This window comes from Coenobita brevimanus, chromosome 110, assembly GCF_032717465.1.
Source record: "Coenobita brevimanus isolate Jiangsu-jjx chromosome 110, ASM3271746v2, whole genome shotgun sequence".
In the NCBI taxonomy this organism is placed as follows: Eukaryota; Metazoa; Arthropoda; class Malacostraca; order Decapoda; family Coenobitidae; genus Coenobita; species Coenobita brevimanus.
Window position 1 is genome coordinate 42,904,846 of NC_137063.1, and position 21,351 is coordinate 42,926,196.

At 43.5% G+C, this 21,351-nt stretch overlaps 2 protein-coding genes across 2 annotated transcripts in view; one reads left to right on the forward strand and one right to left on the reverse strand.

The window, feature by feature from the left end:
- LOC145417556 (uncharacterized) overlaps positions 1–8,368 on the forward strand; it is a 13,709-nt gene extending 5,341 nt beyond the window's left edge. Inside the window, exons 2-7 of the mRNA XM_080286264.1 lie at positions 3,235–3,478; positions 3,939–4,061; positions 4,794–4,970; positions 5,698–5,865; positions 7,971–8,154; positions 8,256–8,368. Of these exons, the coding sequence (XP_080142390.1) occupies positions 3,235–3,478; positions 3,939–4,061; positions 4,794–4,970; positions 5,698–5,865; positions 7,971–8,154; positions 8,256–8,368 (1,009 nt within the window). The remainder of the gene's footprint in view (positions 1–3,234; positions 3,479–3,938; positions 4,062–4,793; positions 4,971–5,697; positions 5,866–7,970; positions 8,155–8,255) is intronic.
- Positions 8,369–13,948: 5,580 nt separating this feature from the next.
- On the reverse strand, positions 13,949–20,651 carry LOC145417557 (uncharacterized). Its single transcript, XM_080286265.1, has 6 exons — positions 20,647–20,651; positions 16,832–16,963; positions 16,282–16,451; positions 15,841–15,953; positions 15,508–15,609; positions 13,949–14,302 (listed from the first exon to the last, which is right to left on the reverse strand). The coding sequence occupies exons 1-6, from the start codon at positions 20,649–20,651 to the stop codon at positions 13,949–13,951; spliced, it is 876 nt and encodes a 291-aa protein (XP_080142391.1).
- Positions 20,652–21,351: the final 700 nt, after the last annotated feature.

Here is a 21,351-nt window from a genome sequence, read left to right on the forward strand (position 1 = left end):
TGTGTAAAGGTGGGCCATGGGCCAAAAAAATAATTTATTAAATTTGGGTGCGGATCCGGATCCAATGTATGATATCTCCAAGAGTTTCAATGAACATCAATATAATTTTGTGAAAGAGTGGGCCATGAGTCAAGGAACAATTTATTAAATTTTGGGCAGGATCTGGATCCTAAGTATTCCACACAATATCTCCATGGATCCGGATCCGGATTCTTTTTAATGGCAGCAGTGGCACTGAGGGAGATATGCGCTATCTGAGTGCTTTCTAGTTTTGCATGTAATTGTCTGATATTCTCTCAATTGCACCTGAATTAATCGCCCTTTCCCATTTTTCTTAGACCTAATTGACTACACTTTAATCAGTTCCCTCCTTTCCCTATATTTCCTAACTTTAATTTGCATATGATATAGACAACATCTTCATTTCTTTTAAATTAGTTTTCTCATCTTTCTGCCCTATTTCCTAGCCCCAGTTCTGGGTATAAGATTAACAGTTATCCTCTTATCTATCTCTGAACTAGTTTCTCACCCCTCCCCTACACCTAGCCCTAATTTTGTGTTAAATATTCACAGTTATCCTCATCACTCTTTCAAACCAGTGATATTTTTTTGTGGTATATTGTTGCTGCCTCCAGTCTGTTATGTTGGGAGAGGGATATACAGTAGTTCTTGCACTGAAGCGGCAAATTAATGAAGGCTCTATTTAACCCCTTCTGTGCGAAGGGTCTCTCCTATGCTGCATAAAATCGTCTGGAGATAGGAAAAGTGACATGTGCAGTACGTCATAATAGTGAAGAGCCTTTCCTTTCAGCACCATGGCGACCATTTTTAATTAATTTAGCCAAACACTTCTATCCAGCTTAATCTCCTTAGTCCGGGACCTTTTTTACAATTTATTCTACCTACCAAATCAACAAACAATTCTTTTTAACCTAGGAAGTAGGATTTCTGGTGGTTATAGGTTAAAAATAGACTTCGTTGGCCATTTGCCTAAGAGAATTGTACCCTTGGTTGAATATAATCATCTGAGAAAAACAAGGAAAAAAAAAGTACTCGAAATGAAGGGAAGCGAGAGATTTGTCGAACTTTGGAGGATACACAAGTCTTTAGTAACCTTTTCGGTAACTGTATAGGTAGATAGGTAGGTAGGTAGGTAGGCAGGTAGGTGGGTAGGTAGGTAGGTGGGTAGGTAGGTAGGTAGGTAGAGGCCAGGACAGGTGATGGCATGTCCTGAGGGGGTGGTAACTTGGAGTTCTGGGAAGGGGGGAGGGTGAGAGGCAGGGGAGGGGAAAGGACAGGTACACATGAAGAAAGAGAATAAGACCTCCACACACACACACACACACACACACACACACACACACACACACACACACACACACACACACCAGTACGCATGCGCAAATAGTGACAACACATACATTGTCTGCCGCACTCACTTGCACTTTCTACACACACACACACACACACACACACACACACACACACACAGTGCCTCTCTCTCTCTCTCTCTCTTTCTTTCTCTCAACAAGCACCCCAGCACTCAACACATGTACACAGCAAGCAAAAATAAATCTAATTCCATCTTCCTTCACTTACGCAGCACAAACAAAACATCCATGACTCCGGGCACCACAAGCAGTCACATGCGGTACACATATGCCACTGTTTGTCTGTATGTCTGGCGTAACTGTGTGGCCAGCTATTCATACTTTTGAGTGAAAGGGGAGGGGGGGGGAAGGGTGCTGTGGTGGAGAGGTGTGGTGGTGTGATGTGTTGGGTGGTTGTTGTAGTGAGGTGAAGAAGTGTTGTGTGTGTGGGTGGTTGTTGTGGTGTGATGTGGTGGTGGATGGCATGATGTGGTGGTTGTGGTGATGAGGCGTGGTGTGATGTGGTGATTGTGGTGTAATGTGGTGATGGAGAGATGTGGTGGTGTGATGTGGTGGTGGAGAGATATGGTGGTGTGATGTGGTGGTTGTGGTATGATATGGTGGTGAAAAGGTGTGGTGGGAGTATGACTGAGCACCAGTAATGACAAATGACATGGTGTTGAAAGTATGGCGCTGGATGTGGAGAAAGAAGTGACGACATTGATGAGATGATGAAGGCAGTTACATTAATGAACGAAGTATCGATTATGCTGATGCAACAGAGGAGAGCAGGTGTGACTGAGAAAGTATGTAAACAGTTGAGGGTGGGAAATGTACAGAGAAGTACTGAACAAGAAGTCTGATTTAAAAGTGAACCTTCAGTGAAAAACAAGCAAATGAACTGGAGGTAATTCTGTATCCATTAACCTGCAAAAGACAATATCCAGTTCAATACAACTCTGCTGCATTTGAATCTTAATATATATAAACTACTGTAGATGTTCCAGGGTAAACACTGAGCTTGACAATATTTCCTAAAGGGAAGACAGATGCCATTTTGTAGATCTGCATCAAACTTATATTCAAGATAATTCCGTATTAATTTCAGTTTTTTTTTTTTTTTTTTTTTACGAACAACCTTGAAAAGGGGAAACCTAAGACACACGGTCTAGTAAATAACAGAACAAAAAATAAACGAAGTCAAGGTGGGGAGGAAAAGGTACTGTCCTTGAAAGGGTTGGATTAAATATCATGTGTTCTGATCTGATCTGGAGAGGATTAGGGAGGATGTCGGGTTGGTGTGCTGTGGTGGTGGTTGTATGATGGTGGTGGTGAAAATGTGGTTGTGGTGTGGCACGGTGGTGTCATGGTGGTGTCTTATTGTGAGATTGGAAGGTGTTGATGATGGTGTGGTGTGGTGGTGACGTTGTGTGGTATGAAGGTGATGGTAAAAATGATAGGTGGTACTGTGGAGTGGTGGTACTTCAAATGTTGGCTGATAATGTGGTGAGATTTGGTGTGGCGGTGGTGTGGTCTGATGATGGTTTTGGAAAATGTCAATTGGTAATGAGGCTTTATGGTACTGAAAATTGGTGCTGTGGTGTGGTGTGGTGAATGCTAATGAAAACTGGTGGTATGGTGTATTGTGGTGTGGTCTATTTCGGTGTGGTGTAGTGTGGTGTGGTGTGGTGTGGTGTGGTGTGGTGTGGTAGTGTAATGCCACAGCGGTATCTCAGCATCCCAAAATCACAGTTTCATGCATATATTTTCATTTTTTATAACTGATATATTTTGTTGTATACTTTTAGATTATTTATTCATAGCTTTATTTACTTATTTTTATAGTTATTTAATTACATTTCAGGATGGGCGGCATAGTGTACGTGTGCCTGGTGATTTCGGCCCTCTCCCACCTCGGCTCTGCGGTCCTCCAGAACTACGACAGTGGAGGGGGAGGGGGAGGATTCGGCGGAGGTGGAGGAGGAGGCTTCGGTGGAGGTGGAGGAGGAGGCTTTGGGGGAGGTGGAGGAGGAGTGGATTACAGTGGAGGTGGAGGGGGAGGTTTCACTATCGGCTCAGGACAGGATTTCGGCTTTTCACATGTAAGGGTTTTGTTGACTGTGGGTTATTTTTAGATTTATGGTATTGAGATGATTTTGTATGGGAGTGCATGGTTGTCTCTCTCTCTCTCTCTCTTTCTCTCTCTCCCTCTCTCAATTTTCCTCCCATTTAATACTCTACTGCTCATTTTCTTACGTCCCTTTGGTTTATAGGTTGCACTGGGAGCCCTTTTACTTGTTTTTTTTTTCTATATCCTACGTCACCCCATCTCTTCGGTGGGAAGTAGGATTGCTATGAAGATGATGATGATGACTTTTCCTTCTATATCTTCTTCCTCATCTACGTTCTTTCATCATCATCATCATCTTTCATCATCATCATAATGTTATTGTTGTTGTTATTATTATTATTATTATTATTGTTATTATTATTATTATTATCATCATCATCATCATCATCACCATCATCATTATAGTTTTGCTATACCCACACCCTCTCCTCCCCCAGGCCCTTAACTCCAACGGTAACGTGCCAGCAAACAGCCTCTACAGTGCTCCAGACGGCGGCGGGGGAGGCTACGGCGGTGGCGAGGGCGGGGGAGGAGGCGGAGATTGCATACCCTCAACCCAGGTACTATTTTCGTTTCGTCTCCTCCTTAGCGATTTATTCAACGCATTGCCACTTCAGTATCCTCTTGTATGTTATTCTGCATGGCCCTACAGAATCCGTAACACCTCTATCTTGGCGAATTATTTAACGCATTATGCACCTCAGTATCCTTTTGTACGTTATTCATGCAAACTGTATAGATATTAATATAAGTGACACAGAGGACAAGGTGTAATATGCCTAATAAATAGCTTCAAAGCAAAAACAAGTGTTAAGAAGTTGGCAAAGCCATCATCAGTACGACTCAAAGGTGTGTATCAGATCGACTGGCAATACTTTCATCCACATTGACATCGCTTCTCCAACACTTTACTACCAGACTTGAATGAACAGTAAAGAGAAAAACTACGACCAGACACTATCTTCCCATTAGACTTCACTACAATGGATACTATTTCGTAGTAAATATTGGTTAAGGTGTTTATAAGAATGCTTTTTAATACTTTAATCTTCCATCGTACGACTACCGAGCACTTCCTACCATAGCTAAAACAACTTGATAATAATAAACTGCTGTGGAGACGTGTTTATCGTGAAGACTGCTGAAGATCCGGTATGAATACATTCATTCATGAGCTCAAATTTTGTGTAAGACTGCTTGTTTATACTCTTGTCTTCACTCGTACAGGTGTCATATAGTGAATCTTTGTTATAGTCAAGATTGCTCAAGGTGATTTATGGCTACTTGTGCAGGTCTCCATCGTGACGGCAACCCAGCTGGTGCCCACAACCCTGATCAGCACCCGAACCCGTGCCATCCCCACCACTGTGTTCCGTGAGATTACCCAGACCAGGATATACCCCACCACCATCACCTACAGGGATGTCATCACCACCGCTGTGCCGCCCATCATACAGACACAGACACAGGTGAGGTAAAGGTATACACACACACACACACACACACACACACACACGTGTGTGTATGTATGAGAAAGAGAGAGAGAGAGAGAGAGAGAGAGGGGGGGTAAACGAAGGAACAGAAGTAGAAAAAAGTGAAAGGAAAGATGGAGGGAGGGAAGAGAAAGGAAATACCTCCTTTTTACAACACACCTGTAGCCTCTTAATAGCCTCATTAACCCCTTCTCTCCAAAGCTGCGTGGAGTAGTCTGGAAGCAGCAAGAATAACTTGTGAAAGACGTTAGGCGTGTAGCTTTCACAGCGACGTGGAGAGAGCATGGTGTAACTCAGATCTACTGTTAATAGATTAAAGACATATTTTGGATGTTTCGAAGGCAACTATTATCTTCTGGAGTTCAAAAATAGATGTGTGTGTGTGTGTGTGTGTGTGTGTGTGTGTGTGTGTGGGTGGGTGTGGGTGTGGGTGGGTGTGGGTGAGAGAGAGAGAGAGAGAGAGAGAGAGAGAGAGAAGGGGGGCATGGTTACAAGAACTTCGCATACGGTATTTATCTTTATATTGCTGGTATGTTTTTCCCTTGTCCTTTCGGTGCATCAGTTCCCTCTCTTCACTTGTTTTTCCCTTACTTTGTCTCACCACATTACTATTAATTTTTCTGTTTACCTGTTGACATTTCTACTATATCCTACTGTCTCTTCATTCGTGTCTACTAACCCCATCACGTCCCTTCCTCCGCAGCTGCTGACGGAGACGAAATACGTGACTCGTGCCCGCATCATCACGGACACGCGGTACCTAACGCAGACGCAGGTGCAGCGCGTCACACAAACCTCTGTATCGACCAGGTTCCAGATATCTACAACCACCAGGCTACAGGTCGTGACTAGTACCGTACAGAACAACCAGGTGAGGAGGGAAAGGAAGAGGAAGAAGGGAAGAGGGAACGGAGGGTGAAAGAAAAGGCAGAGAGGATGGAAGAAAGGAGAGATGGATGGTGAAGGATGAGGTAGAGGTAGAGGATGGCAGAAAAAAAAGGTGAATGGTAAATGAACTGGGAGAGGGAGAGGGGATGAAACAGAAAAAAAAGTGAAAGAAGTGGGTGAGAGAGAGAACGGCAAGGAGGAGGAACGGAGACTGAAGAGGAATGAAGGAAGGGGGGCATGGAAGGAAAGACGGCTGATGAATGATGAGGGAGGGAGGGAGGGAGAAAGGAAAGAATAGAGAAGATTGGTGAAGGAAGAGGGAGAGAGGCAAGGAGTATGAAAGGAAGGAAAGATGTCAAAAATAGAGGGGAAGGAGGAAGTAAAGAGGGAAGATAAGGGAAATGAATGTTGAAAAAGTGAAGAAAAGAGAAAAAGGAGAAGAAGAAGGATTGGTACTAGGAAGGAGAAGGAAAGAAGTAAAGGGGGAAAAGAAACGGAAGAGGATGTTGAATAAGTGAAAGAAAGAGGAAGGTGGGAAGACAGGATGGATGGAAGGGTGGGAGGAGATGGGAGGAAGCTGGGAAGGGTGGATTAGAGGGATGGAGGTAGGAAGCTGGAGAAGAATGAGAAAGGAAGAACAAAGTAAGGGAGAAAAGGAAGGAGAAGTAGATGTCAAAGAAGGGAAGGGAAAGTAGAAGAGAGGGAGGTGTTCTTTGGTCCTCCAAGAGTAAAGAGGAAATTCAAAGGATGGAATTCACCCTGAGAGACACTTCCTACACACAGCAAAGCAGCTCTACCGCCTCTGTCCCTTTATGATGTGGGTGTGAGGGCCATTAGCGCGTACCTCCACGGACCTCGTTTTATGGATGCTTCATTACACACCTGGCCCCTACTAACGCTACGGCCACCACTCACCGCAGTCACCCCTAATGCCCAGAGGAATGTTATTTAAAGATAAAATACTTTTCTTCTAAATGATACACTTCCACCATCCTCATTTAATTTTATATTGTAATAAGAAAGCCATCTATTCATAGTAAAATACACACACACACGGGTCATATTAGTCCTTGTAGGTGGTGCAGCACCGCTAACGTGTGAAAAGAGACGGTTTTTCATCTCTCCGACTCTCCTCTTACAGACTCGCTCCCGAGTTTTCTTAATGTTATGTTATTTCATTCTTTCTGCTGTTTTTATTATGCCCACATGCTCTCACCCTGGTTGTTTTCTCCAGCATCCATCCATAACATAATAGCTTGTATATAAAACGATGGAATACTGTACAGGGTCATCAGAGCACAATGATAGACTTGCCATGGTGAAATGTGCGTCTGATAGAAGTTCGAGCCCACTCTTTGATGAGCAGATTCGTTCAGTCGCGGTCAGAATTACTCTACACGTGTGGGTTTCTGGAATCACGATTGGAGACTCCAACCATCTTGAATATTGCTGGTTAGTCTGCTAGGATATCATCAAGTTTTAACACAGATTCGAGAGAGCGTAAAGGACCTATTGCTCCTGACTGTATGTGCACAGTCAATGGTTCCTGCCTACTCATACTCACCAACAAGCGTCTAAATTTAGAACCCCAAATAAACTCAAAACCACACAGTTTCGTTGCCGGATTGTGAACGGATAAATTTATGTTCTTGTATGCATGTAGCGGAGCATGAGAAGGGACGAATATTTGACCATGACCGTCCTTATGAATATTTCATATGGATGGGGCTCGATAGTTCATGCAAAATTGATCTATTCAATAGTGTTATTTCACTGGTCATTCTATTGCCCTCTCTTAATATTTTTCTTCCCTGTTCCTATTTCTGGATCCTACCCGCACCACTTGGAAGGATGATGATGATGATAATGATGATGATGATGTTTCTCTTTAGGACGACGTGGTTAGTGAGTGTCACAGGAACTATTGCTCGCAGCAAAACATTGCCTCTCACTGGTTCGTCCATACTCACACCCACCTCAAGACTATATATAAAATCGTCCCTGAGGATTGAACAATTAGTGACTGAAGCAGTTCCGAACCTCCGTAGGGACGCTTTGCCCACGACTGCACATTATGCTTTCTTCCAGGTTCAGACTCAGTTCCGGACAGTTTTCCGGACCCGGACGGAAACGCAGCAGGTGACTCGAACTGTACAGGTGCCTCGCTACTTCACCCAGACCATCACCTCCCACTTCCCCGTCACCTACACCTCAACGGTATTCGCCACTCGCACGGAATACCTCACCAACACCGTCACGGCTACTTGCGGAGGTGGCAACGGCGGAGGCTATGGCTCGGGTGGGGGTGGGGGTGGTTTTGGTGGGGGGTGGGGGTGGGGGGTGGTTTTGGTGGGGGTGGAGGTGGTCATGGAGGGGGTGGAGGTGGAAGTGGTGGGGGTGGGGGTGGGTATGGTGGGGGTGGAGGTAGTATTGGCGGGGGATTTAATGGATTTGGTGGGGGTGGCGGAAGTGGGGGATATTTCTAATAAACTATTTATCAACTTCTTAATCAGTATCTTTTATTTATCTCTAGTATATTGCTTTACTAAACCTTTTGCGTTGACGGAAATGTGCACTATTTTATACTCTTTACCACCACAATATTGTCTTTCACTTTTCGGATTATGTTTTCCTTTATTAACCTTTTGGCGACGACAGATACTGCCACCGTTATATTTTGGCAGCCACCACAGTGTCATGCAATTTATGAATGACCTCTCGTCCTCTTGGGGTTAACTAGGCCACTGCATAAAAGCTCCTCCTCATTATCTTCCTCCTCCTCCTCCTCCTCATCATCATCATCATTATAATCATCATTTCGACTCTTGCTCCTACCTAAAAATGGGGAAAGGTAGCATCCAGAAGCACAAAAAGCGTGAAGGAGAACTATCAACTGCATGCCTAGTGAAATGTATTTTCTCTTATAGATGGACATTAATTTTGCTTTGTGGTAAAGAAAGAACAAGGTGTGTGTAGATGGCTTGGCTTGAGATGGAAGTAGAATTCCAGTTGCTTGAATGATGTGTAAATGATTGTCTGACCCATTTCACTTGGCATGTTCGTAGTTCTGTTTCCTTATTGCCCACCCATTTTTTTTTTTTTTAATCTTACCTCGCCCTGTCCTTAGATGTGACAAAAGACCATGATGGTGATGATGATTTTAAAGATACTCTTCACATACACCTGTTGGATATGGATATTCCTTCAAAAACAAAGAAAAAAAAAGCCAATACTTGTCTGTACATAGATAGATGGAAACAGATTAATGATTATTGTGTCAAATAGTAGACTGCGTAGAAACCCCTTGTGTAATGCTGAGCTCTGGAAGTGTAAGAGGGCGGCAGGTAATACAGGGTTGGGGAGGGTGGGGGAAATGCCTTTACCTGAAGATGTTGGGTCACTGGGACAGATGGTTATGTTTATTGCATTTCACTTTCTACCTGCGTTACACCAAGTAGGTCAGAGAGAGAGAAAGAGAGAGAGAGATTTTGTGTGTGTGTGTGTGTGTGTGTGTGTGTGTGTGTGTGTGTGGTGTACACTAGGAGTCTGTTCATTTGACTTTAACCACGTAGTGTTAGCAAAATAAAATGGAAATCCTTGATTCTCAGGCACAGTATAGAGTTAGTTGTTGATCTGTTTGCCACTATGGATTTTCATGAGCTGAATAATATCCGCTGATGTCAACCGGACCAATACACAAGCTTCGTATATGGCGGTATTGTGGGACCAACCGACATAAACTCCATACGCCTGTGTTTTCCTTGCTGGCCAGTGAATAGAAGTGGCGAGAGTGGATCATGCCACCTGCCTGGGTACTGACGTTGATCTTTATACCTTGGCTTGAACGCCATTATGTGTTACTGGTAGTGTTACCTTCTTTTTTTTTTTATTATTATTATACGAAAGCTTTCTGCCCTAGATAAGCAATGCTTTCGTCAAAGATTCATGCCTGCGTTGGTGGCCTCCTAGGTGTTTTATATACAACAATCGTCAGCGACATAGGAGGGTGATCACTGGGCATTATTGTTGGTGAGTACCATGGTGCGGACTGGATCCTCCGCCCCGTAGCACAGGGTACACACCAATTCAACCGAATGACCAAGGACGATGCTGTAGTCATTGTTGATGTAATGAATTGTGTGAAATATTGATCACTGTACACAGGACTGCAGCTTCTTGTAGTGATTATTCATGTAAAAAAAAAAAAAAAAAAAAAAAAAATTGTGCCTCATCCCTCGTTCACTAAAGGACAATTTCAACAAAGGATTTTTAACCACTCTTGTCTCTAGGCAGGGATTACAAGTATCTTTCACCACATACCACTAGGTTAGCTACATAGAGGTATCTCTTATGACTACCCATGTGTACAGCTTATTGCAAGTAGTTTATATGATGATAGTACTTCAGATAAAAAATTGTTGTTGGATTTAAATTAACCGTAAAGGTAAGTTATGTTGCATACTCTTTCCACTGTAATTTATTGTCAGTGGGAGGGGATAAGAAGAGTGTGAAGGGAGGGAAGGGGAAGGGGGATAAAGTGTGACGGATGGGAAGAAAATAAGAGGGATGAGGGTGGGGATGAGAAGTGAGAGGGTATGGAATGCACGTAAATGGGGAAAGAGTATGAGGATGAGGCGTAAGGGTAAGGGCGATGGATAATGGGTGAAAGCAGCTTGAGAGTGAGAACAGGGGTGAGAGTGAAAGAATGAAAATGGGCAATGGGGAGGGAGTGGGGACTGAAGATGGGTGAATGAGGTGAGGGGTGAGAAGGGAGTGAGGACAAGGAGGGGGTGAGATGAGAGGGAGCGAATGAGGGGGAAAAGATGATGCCTGAAAGGGTGAAAGGGGATAAGAGAGGAGTGAGGTGGAGTGAAAGGAAAGGAAAGGGGTGGTGAGATGCCTGAGGGTGAAGAGTGGGGAAGCCAGACAACCACCACCATCATCATCATCCTCAGTTCCGACCTTAACTTTCCTTCAGGCAAAAACTGGTTAGGTAGGTGGGTCTTTGGTCTTTCCAGGCTTTCCCGTCTCTCCTCCTCCTCACTTAACTCCTCCCCTTTCCTCCCCCTTCCCCCTTCTTCTTCCTCCTCCCCCTTCCCTTTCATCCCTCGAACTTTCTTCCCTCCACCTTACATCTTCCTTTACTTTTCCCTCCATCTTCCCCTCCATCTTTACTTTCCCCTTTAGCCTCACCTTACCTCCTCTCTCTTATCCTCCCTTCCCCCTCATCTGTCCACACTTCTTGCATCCCCCTTCCACTGTTCCTCCCTTCTTCCTCCTCACTCCCTTTTTACCTTCTCCCTCCTCTATTTCTCTTTTCTTTTACCTTATTTCCCTCTTTCCCTTTTCTCTCCTCCCTCATTCCTTAACCTTTCCTCCCACACTTCCTTCCTTCCTTCCTTCCTCCACCAATGCCCTCTTACTCCTCCCTCATTTGAATGCTTTCTTTATCTCTCCAACCCATCCTTTGCCCCCTCCCCCCCCTTTCTCTCTCTCTTTCACCCAGACTCAGCTCGTCCTGCCGCATTCTTATTACGCCTAATGAGTGGCTTTCCCAGAGGCTCGTGAAGGGGGATTCGCGTCTGTCTGAGGAGAGAGTTAGAGAGAGGGAGAGAGAGAGAGAGAGAGAGAGAGAGAGAGAGAGAGAGAGAGAGAGAGAGAATCCTTTAAAACCATAAGTACGGTAACATGCTTCTCCCTCATTCAGCATCAACAGTAAACTTATAACTTAATCATCTTATCCTAATATGCTTCCTTTGTTGACGTGGTGTAAGGAGGTGTGAAGCATATCTACTAAGGCTTCCGTGGAGATACAGAGCAGAGGAGAAAGGACGCCGCAGTTACTTTCTCCCCTTGCCAACTTCTTTGTCTTAGGAGGTGTGAGGTTACTTGGAACGCAACTGCTGTAAGGAGGGTCGCCACATCCCAGTGATAATACAGAATCACCCACGCACCTGTCCACCCACCCATCCATCCGTCTACAGACCACTTACCCACCCACGCACACATCCACCCACCCACTCATCCATCCATCCAGTTAACCATGCACACATCCACCCACCCACTCACACATCCACCCAATCAACCACGCACACATCCATCTACAGACCACTCACCCATCCAAGCACACATTCACCCACCCACTCATACATCCACCCATTTACGCACTCACACATCCACTCATTAACCCACGCACACATCCACCCACTCACTCACACATCCACCCATTTACCCACGCACATATTTACCTTCACATCCAACCATTCATCCATCCACCCATCGACCAATCCACCCACCATCCAGTTCGTGCATCCATCCGGTCACGCTTCCACAAAGAAAATGGATTTATAAACGCACCAACTTTGTTTCCTGTAGCTGCCTTATACTTTAAACATGGAAAAAGTGTTCAGTTTTCTCTCCCCTGAACCCAAGGAGTATGATAAATAACTTTGTGTAAAAGAAATGTTGTTTTAAATTCCCGGAATACTTTTTGTGCGAAAATTCCAGCATTCTTTTTGCCGTGAGCAGGTCAGACATGGCTAGTGGGAAGGTCGGTGTCAGCCACGTTCTGCCTGTCTGTTTATCTGCCCTTCACCACTAAGGTGCACCTTCATTAGTAGAGAGACCCATTCTTCATGTAAGAAAAAAAAAAAAAAACTGACAAAGCATTACCAGTATATGCACTGCAAATGAAATTCTGTGAACCTGCATGAATATGAATTAATTTCGGTAGTTCTGTTCGCATTCAAGGATTTCACCATGCAGATAACGTAGTATAGACCTGTAGGAGAGATAACGTCTTTAAAATTAAATAATAACACTAAATTATTTGTTCATTTATTTGTAACCAACTAGCAAGGAACAGAAAACGGTAACAAACAACACAAAACAATTTCCATAACACCTAGCTTACGGTTATCAAGGTACATATATGATACAGTTAGTTATGGGAAGACCGATAGCAACAAATTAACTATTGTAAGTGTTATTGTCGTTTATTATAACCTATCGATGCTTATTCAGTTTTAAAAGCCTTCCTAAATTATGTTTTTTAATTTTATTGTGTTTCCGAGTCTAAGTAACCATTTTTCACTAAGGTTAGGTGTTAATAGTGTCAAATTTCATATATCCCTTTTTTTTTTACTACCTTCCTCCCATTTTCTCATCAATCTTTCTCTTGTTCCTCAACTCTTCGACGTTCCCTCAGCTGAGTAAAATTGTCATATGATAGGCGATATTAATGCATTTGACCTCTAAATAAGTTGCTGAGAGGTCGTATTTTCAGTCATACAGAAGGCTTCGTGGCACCTGTTCCCAGCGATTTATTTTGCATGTTACCCCAGAACAGTCTACTTTGCGCTGTTTACATGGTTTTTACATCGACATATTCTGCATCAGTGGCATACAGAAGGATACTAAGGCGTAAGAAGCAAAACAAATCGCTGAGTAAAAGGTGCTACGAAACCTACAGTCACTTAGAATACAGCCCCTGCCTTGTAAAGGGTTAAGCATGGTAGACTCGAAAAATGAGGAAAGTTGCTTCGCGGTAACAAAAATATATAAATACATAAATAACAATACTTAGTCTCCCATTAATCCTATGTAACTTGCCTTTCCTGTTTTCCTTTATTTCTTCCCACAAGCATGCCACTCATTTTGTCGTATTTTATCCTTATTTTCCCCTTAATCATGCCAATCCCCTTTCTTATTCTACCCCTTATTTCTCCCGTAAGTCACTCCTTTCTCTATTCTACCACTTATTTCTCCCCTTAATCGAGCCACTCATTCTTCCTGTTTTACTCCATCTTTCTCTTAATTATATCACTCCTATTTTTACCCCTCATTTCTCCCATTAATCATACCACCCCTTTTCCTGTTCTACCCCTTATATAGCCCCTTAATTTCTCTTTTTTCCATTTCACTCCCTATTTCTCCTCTCGGCCACACCACTCCTATTCTACGCCTTATTACTCTCCTTGGTAATATCTCTCCTATTCTATCCCTTATTTCTCCCCTTGGTAATATCGCTCCTATTCCACCCCTTATTTCTCCCGTTTTTTTTTTTTTTACTCATTCAGACCCACCAGCCTGCTAAACAAATTCATTTTCTGGGCGATGAAGGACTGAGGTTGCTGTTGCGATGCGTAGTATGGACCGTAAAATGGACCGTAGTAGCCGGGACTGCCAGAGTTACCGTAATACCCATTCACACCAGGCGCCACCGAACCGTAACTGGACCCGGACCCGTAGTTGGTGGATCCGGAGGGGTAGTTGTATCCGGTGTGTGACGGCGTGACGTACTCAGTCTGGGTGACGTAGGTGGGGCGGTACTCCGTGGAGGTGATGTACCGGAGCAGGGACGTGGTGACGGTCTGGGTATAGGTCACGTACTGGGACTGGACCACGCGTGATGTCACCAACTGGGTGGGATAGGGAGGTCAGCAATTTAGCATCTGCCTACTTACTTTCTCCCGTCACATCATCAGTCTTTCTTTCATATATCGCCACCCTTCCTCATATATGTCTGGTTACTCTTCGTCATATGCATCAAGTCACCCTTCCTTTTGTCTTTCTCCGTTTCAATATACTCTTCCAAAATACACTCCAACTGCCATGGAACACAGTACGTTAAATGCTGTGAAATTAGGTACAATAACTCAAGATTTATACTTAGTTCCGTAGGTAATTTTTTTTCTCAGATGAATTTAATCGTTTGGCCCAATTGAAGAGACAGTCCAAAAAGAAGCACTCTATTACCCATTTCATTCCGGTGACATTTTTTTTTTAGTTATTTTTGCTGCTCAGATAAGGCCTGTAGTTGTAAAAGGGGTTAATGGAAGCTGTATCTAACTTATCCATTTCGAAAAGTCTCTCCAAAACTAGATAAAAAAATAATTTGGTAGTTGCAATAATAAAGTATAATATACGCTGTTAGAGTAAAGGGTTTCCACGACTGACCTGTGTTTGGATCTGTGTGGTGGTGATGTACTGCTGCTGCACTCTGGTGGTGGTTATGTAGGTCGTCTGGGGAACCACTACCTCCCTTGTTACAGTCCTCGTTAGGGTCTGGGAGAAATGGACAGATGGTGAGAGAGAGAGAAAGAGAGAGAGAGAGAGAGGGGGGGAAGGGGGGGAGAGAATTTTGAAACAGTGAAATTTAAATTTGATGAAACATACAGTACACTGTGACCCTTGAAGGTAAATCAATGCATTTTAATGAAACTGAAGGAAATTACGATATCTCTGATGACGTAGAAGCACTATTTAGATGATTTCGGTGTTTAAGGTTTAACAACTTCAATGAGCTGATCATAATTAAACAGACTTTTACGTGCTTGAATTCAGTGTTGACAGATGTTGCGGTGAAAGTAAATGCTAAAGAAATGGAGTCTGAGGTAAGTAAGTAAAGAGAGATTTTGATGAGTCTTAAACAAATTTAGTGTTGTGGCAAGTCGGAAACAGATGCTGAAGTCACCTAAATAACCTCTTCAATTTTGAAATCCTCTGGAATAAAACCTCCTCAGATTATGAAATCCTCTTAAATGAAAACCCCTGAAATTCTCAAATCGTCTGGAATAAAAAAAAAAAAAAAAAAATCTCCCGTGCCCCCAGAACCACCGCTGACCTGCACTGGCCCCTGGACGGTGAGGTAGGAGGTCTGGAAGGCGGTCTGGTACTGGACACTGGTTGAGGTCACACGCTGGTATACTGTGGTCGGCACATACACCTGCAGTATAAGAGGAAGGTGGGAAGGGGGACAGTTTATTTTAGTTTTGTAGTTAGGAGATTATTTCAGTCTGCCTGGAACACACACACACACACGTAGTTGATGACGGTTATATCCGACCTTTGCAAATTCGAAAGGTTTCTCCTGTACTGAATAAAACAGTTTGAATATATCTAATTAATGAATAGTTCTCTCTCTCTCTCTCTCTCTCTCTCTCTCTCTCTCACTCACCTGCGATAGAGACACCGTGGTGGAGTATATGAGTGCCGTTGATGTGAGTGTGACTGTGCTGACCTCACACTGATCCTCGGGTTGACTCTCAGCGTCTGGTAACTCGTACAGGGCTGGAGGGAGGCCAGGTGGAATTATGGTAGTTATTGATTGAGTGATTTATTGAGTATGTTTAGTAGTAGTAGTAGTAGTAATAGTAGCAGCAGTAGTAAGAATTGTATTATAGTGTGATTCAACATAACACATATCAGGCTACATGATACGTACTGTTTTGGCGATGTTTACTGATAAGAGACATATTATACAACAACATTGTTAGGCAAGATGAGATTGCAAGCCATTATCCTGTTGACTTCCAAGGCAGAGCACCACCTTCTCTGCAACTATTTATTTTTCCTAACTGCACCTTACAGTAATAATGGCGGTGGGTTGTGCACTGACCGTTAAGGGCGGGTACGGGGTCCTGGAAGGGTGCTTGCTCTTGGGGTAGTCTCTGTCGGGGTAGGTTGGCTCTGACGTCGTTGATGGCGGGCCGGGAGGTGGGTACTGGTGCGGGAGGGGCGGCCAGGGGTAGCTGGGAGGTGGGTGGACCAAGGGGAGGACTTAAACCGCTGCGGGGAAGTAGAAGGTGGTTCATATATTACGCTTCCCAGGTCAGTACTCTCGACGGTTAAAGAAGCTCGCTAGCACCTAACGCGAGTAATCATATATATTTCAACCTGATTAAATTTCTACTTAATTTTATATGTAAATGAAATCTCAAAAAAGTTAACGAATAATAAACCTGGATAAAAGTATAAAGCAAGAGATCCAATACACAACTTATAAGCTAAATAGTTCACTAATACTAAGCCTGAAAAGTAAAGCAGTCTTATACACAACTTAAGAGCTAAATAAAGTTAACGAATACTGAACCTGAATAAAATAAACGAATAAAGCAAGGAGTCTTATGCCCAACTTAAAGGCTACTTAAAATTCTCGATTACGGCACCCGGATCTAAGGTCGACTTCAGGAATGTCGTGGTTCAGGTCGAATTCTGTGTTTTGGTTGGGTAGGAGGACGGACAGCTTCTCCCCCGTCACCACCGTCACCAGGAATATCGTCACCGTTACCGTCACAGCCCTGGTTACAAAGGGAGAGAGGAGGGAATTAGTTATCATCATCATCATCATTATTACCATTATCGTCCATCGTCGCTGTTATCTTCATCATCGTCATTAGATCATCATCATCATCATTATTATCATCGTCCATCGTCGCAGTCATCTTCATCATCGTCATAATCATCATCATCATCATCATTATTATTATTATCATCGTCCATCGTCGTTGTCGTCTATCATCATCATCATCAACATCACCTTTATTTCTACAGCCATCCTCATCACCACCTTAACTCTACTTCCAAATGTTAAATGGGATAAGTAAAAAGGAAAATAAATCCACAAATAAGGAAACAGTCAGCCTACATGTATAGCTTCACAAATGACTGGGATTATCTGTAAGGAAATTAAGTATCTTCCTAAGGTTTGGTTAATAAAAAGAAAAGTAGGCTCATACAAGACGCACGTTATTCAAATCAAGGCTTTGGTTATGAGTGATTGGCTTTGGATATTCTTCAGACACAATTAAAAAGATGGTTAATTCCCTGACAGTGCGGTCCTCTCGTCACCATGGCAAGACGGTTCTCTCTCTCTCTCTCTCTCTCTCTCTCTCTCTCTCTCTCTCCTTTGGATATGCTATTTGTAGTGAAGAGGACAGGAAGAGCTTCCATTTAGCCTGAGTGCGCAAAGTACATGAAATTTCCTAGTTTTTTGTCAGTCATTTGTGGAAAACATGTGAGTGTAAGATGTGGTTTGGTTGCTACTTCACGGGATGTATTCACCAGCGAGGCAAACAGGTTGAACACGTCTTTCTCTTCGCACGGGTATTACCGAAATAAGCTTGCCTAAGTCTTCGCAAATTTTAGAACTTGTCATAGGTGTGTGTGTGTGTGTGTGTGTGTGTGTGTGTGTGTGTGTGTGTGTGTGTGTGTGTGTGTTTCTGTGTGTGTGTGTGTGTGTGTGTGTGTGTGTGTGTTTCTGTGTGTGTGTGTGTGTGTGTGTGTGTGTGTGTGTGTGTGTGTGTTTCTGTGTGTGTGTGTGTGTGTGTGTGTGTGTGTGTGTGTGTGTGTTTCTGTGTGTGTGTGTGTGTGTGTGTGTGTGTGTGTGTGTGTGTGTGTGTGTGTGTGTGTGTAAGAATGATCATATTGGGAAAATCAAGGAACGCTTAGTGCAAAAATTATATACGTAACTGAATATGTGTCCAGGGATCGATGCCGCGTCTTGGACAGATGGAAGTATTGTGTTAGGTATTATTGCTTTGTCCTGCTGAGCGTGTCCTCTGTCTCAGCTGTGTTTGGACTCTCCTTCTCGGGAACTATGTGCCGTATTCTCGTTGGTATAGAAGACCCTGTAGCACCTCTTCCTTGGCGAATTATTTTGTATGTTACATTAATAGCCTCCTGTGTTTCATTCAAGATTTTTTAGCATCAACACACCTTGCATCAGCGAAGTAAAGCCGTCTCTCCTGAAGATCGGAACGTGGGATTCGGCATTGCCCGCAAATTATTTCAGGTATGAATATCTTGGGTAAGTTCATGCCACATTTCCTTTGACAGATATAGAGAGAAGTGTATGATACGGTTTGACTCGGCTTGAATCAGCTCTTCTTTGCTTTTGTTGCCTTCACGCAAAATTTCAGAATAGTGCCTACTAGGTTACCTCGAAATCTATTACCGGACAAATAATGGTGCTAAAATTGTTATCATACGCCTAATGATAACTGTGACAGGATTGTGGTGGTATTTGGGGCGCCGAATACCTATAAAACATGCAAAAGGACATCAAAGTGCATTACGCAATAAAATCGCCCAGGAAGAAATGTTACAGTCTCCAGTTCCAAAGAGAATACGGCTATGAAAGTGAATCTTGTTGCATTCCGCTTTGCTGCCCGTTGAACCACATGGTTATTAAAGGACGCACACAACCCTGCCAGCTTTGGGAGTACTTTCTTTTAATGAACTTTTATATATGCATCCCTCGATTATTTCGTCGTGCCGGATTAACTAACACAGATGGTGCAAGAGAGGGACGCTTTCACTAGGTGACCGGGCAGTTCTACTACACGGTTATATTACCGAGTTGTAGAACCGAAATTAGAATGGTAGAGTACAGGAGAAGGGCAACGTCAAAATTCAGTCCACTGAATTAACGTCCAGAGGAGCCTTGGGCTACATCAACAAAAACAACGACAACAACAACTAACATGCTTAAGATCAATTCCCTGTCGTAAATTATTTGTTTGAAAAGAAGGGCAAAGAAAGGAGAGAACAGTCTTTCTCCACCTTCCTTTTTTTCCTAAGAAATAAAAATGTCTCGAGAGGAAAATAATAATGTAATTTATAGTTAATTTTTGCAGCAAAACAAGGAATGTGGATGCAGAGGCTTCTCATGTTTGAAGTTTCTCATGTGAAAACAAATATAAGTTACGACAGGATATCGATTGTAAATGTGTTGGTGAATACACTCCCGGATGCGTGCTGAGAAGGGTAGGAGGACAGCCACTTTTACAGCGAGCCTTTACTGTTGTCAGGCACATGTTTGTATCGAGGGGTCATCGCACACTCCCCTCCCCCTTCACCTTTCAGTACGATGACATTTAAACTTTTGTGTTGCTAATTTGAGTGCATTTTATTCAACTTAAACGTCTTGCTGTGCCTGAGTTAGAAACAATATCCTTTAACCCCTTTAGTACTTTTTTTTTTGTTTTTTTTTTGTTAGTTGCCTCCTGAGAATTTTAAGGGAGGCTTCTGTAAAAGGAAGAGAGTAGCTCTGAACGCAACAAATTCGACACAACATTCACAATAATCTGCCGTGTGGTTTAGCTAATATCTTTAGAAAACGTCATATCAAATTGACCATTTTTCCCCTGCTGTAGAATTATGGTTCTTCAATAAAAAGCAAATATCTGTTTTAAAACTGGCAGACAGTGGCCCTACGGAAATTCCACCCATCTCTCGGGTGGTTATGGTGGTAAACCGAGATGAGACAACTTCCGTCATTCTGGGGCTTCTTTCATCCATCCTCCTCGTCATCGTAATCATGGATAATTCGGTGATTTTTAGATTTAGTGTTATTTAAGAATATTACATAAGCCGAACCTGACAAGACTTGACCTAACCGTGAAAGGCATATACTGTACTCGTCCCTTGGTCCTCACATTGGCATCCTCCGACCCTCGCCTTGGCAGTGGGGGGAAACGTATGTGGCTTTCATGGTTGCTTTAGATCACGTTTGGTTTGGCTTGTACAATATCCATAAATAAAACTGTGCAACTATACTTAAGAAGTCGGGTTCAGGATACAAAAACGCTGCGTTGCTTTGACAGACCTTAAACCAGCACCATCAATAACACTCTGGTGGTTTATAAGAAGTGTAAACCAACAACAGCTATAACCGTTGTTCTTCTGCCGGATAGTGTTACGTTACGTGTTGCATGCACTGTTTCGTATAATCTTTTCTCGGAGTCACTTTCCCTCGCCGTGGAATGTATTTCCGGCAAGTGTGAGACATTTCCTGCAGCTGTCTTCACAATCGGTTAGTAGCGGTGAGTTACACACCTGTATCACTTTGCCCGTTCACTGTTAAAATGATTATCACATTTTATTTTCCACTTACTACCCCTTGATGATTTTTCCATTTTTAGAGGGACCCATGGTACTGGCTGGGTTAATGCACACACGAGAACTGGCTGCACTGACTCACTTCATGGTGGCTGAGTGGACGAGTGTCTACTGGTGAAGACGACAGACAGGACAGGGCAGGGTAGGGCAGGGTGTAGCAGAGGCAGGGGCAGAACAAGGCAGACTGTGGTGTGGCAGGGCAGGGCCGGTCTTATACCCTCACGGTCACCCTTCTGTCCTTTCCGGCCGATACCTTGTTGACCCTCCCACATCCCTCCTTGCTTCCCTCCCCATTACTCCTCCCCCCCCCTCTCTCTCTCTCACACACACACACACACACACACACACACTTGTCCTTCACCTTTCTCTCTACCCTTCCCAGTACTCAACTCTCCACTCCTCACCTTTTCTCCTATCCTCTTTCTCTCATTACCTCATCTTCCTCCTCTTCCTCCCTATCCACCTTCACCCTCCCTTGCCCTGTAGCTCTCCCTTCTTTCTCCATAGTCCCTCCCAACCTCAGTCCTTTTCCTCCTTTTTTCCTTCGTCCCTTAGCTTTTTCTCTACCTTGCACTCTTTCCCTCCATCTTCTTAATCACAGTTCTCTTTCTCCCACTCTACCTCACCTGCACCCTTTCCATCTACATATGTGTTTTCCTCCCCCATCGCCCTTTCCTTCCCCTTCCCTCCCCCTCTCTCTCTCTCTCTCTCTCCTCGCCCCTCCCTTTTGTGTATGCTTTCTGTCTACTTACACTGAATCCTTTCCTTCCAGCTCTTTCCCCCTTCT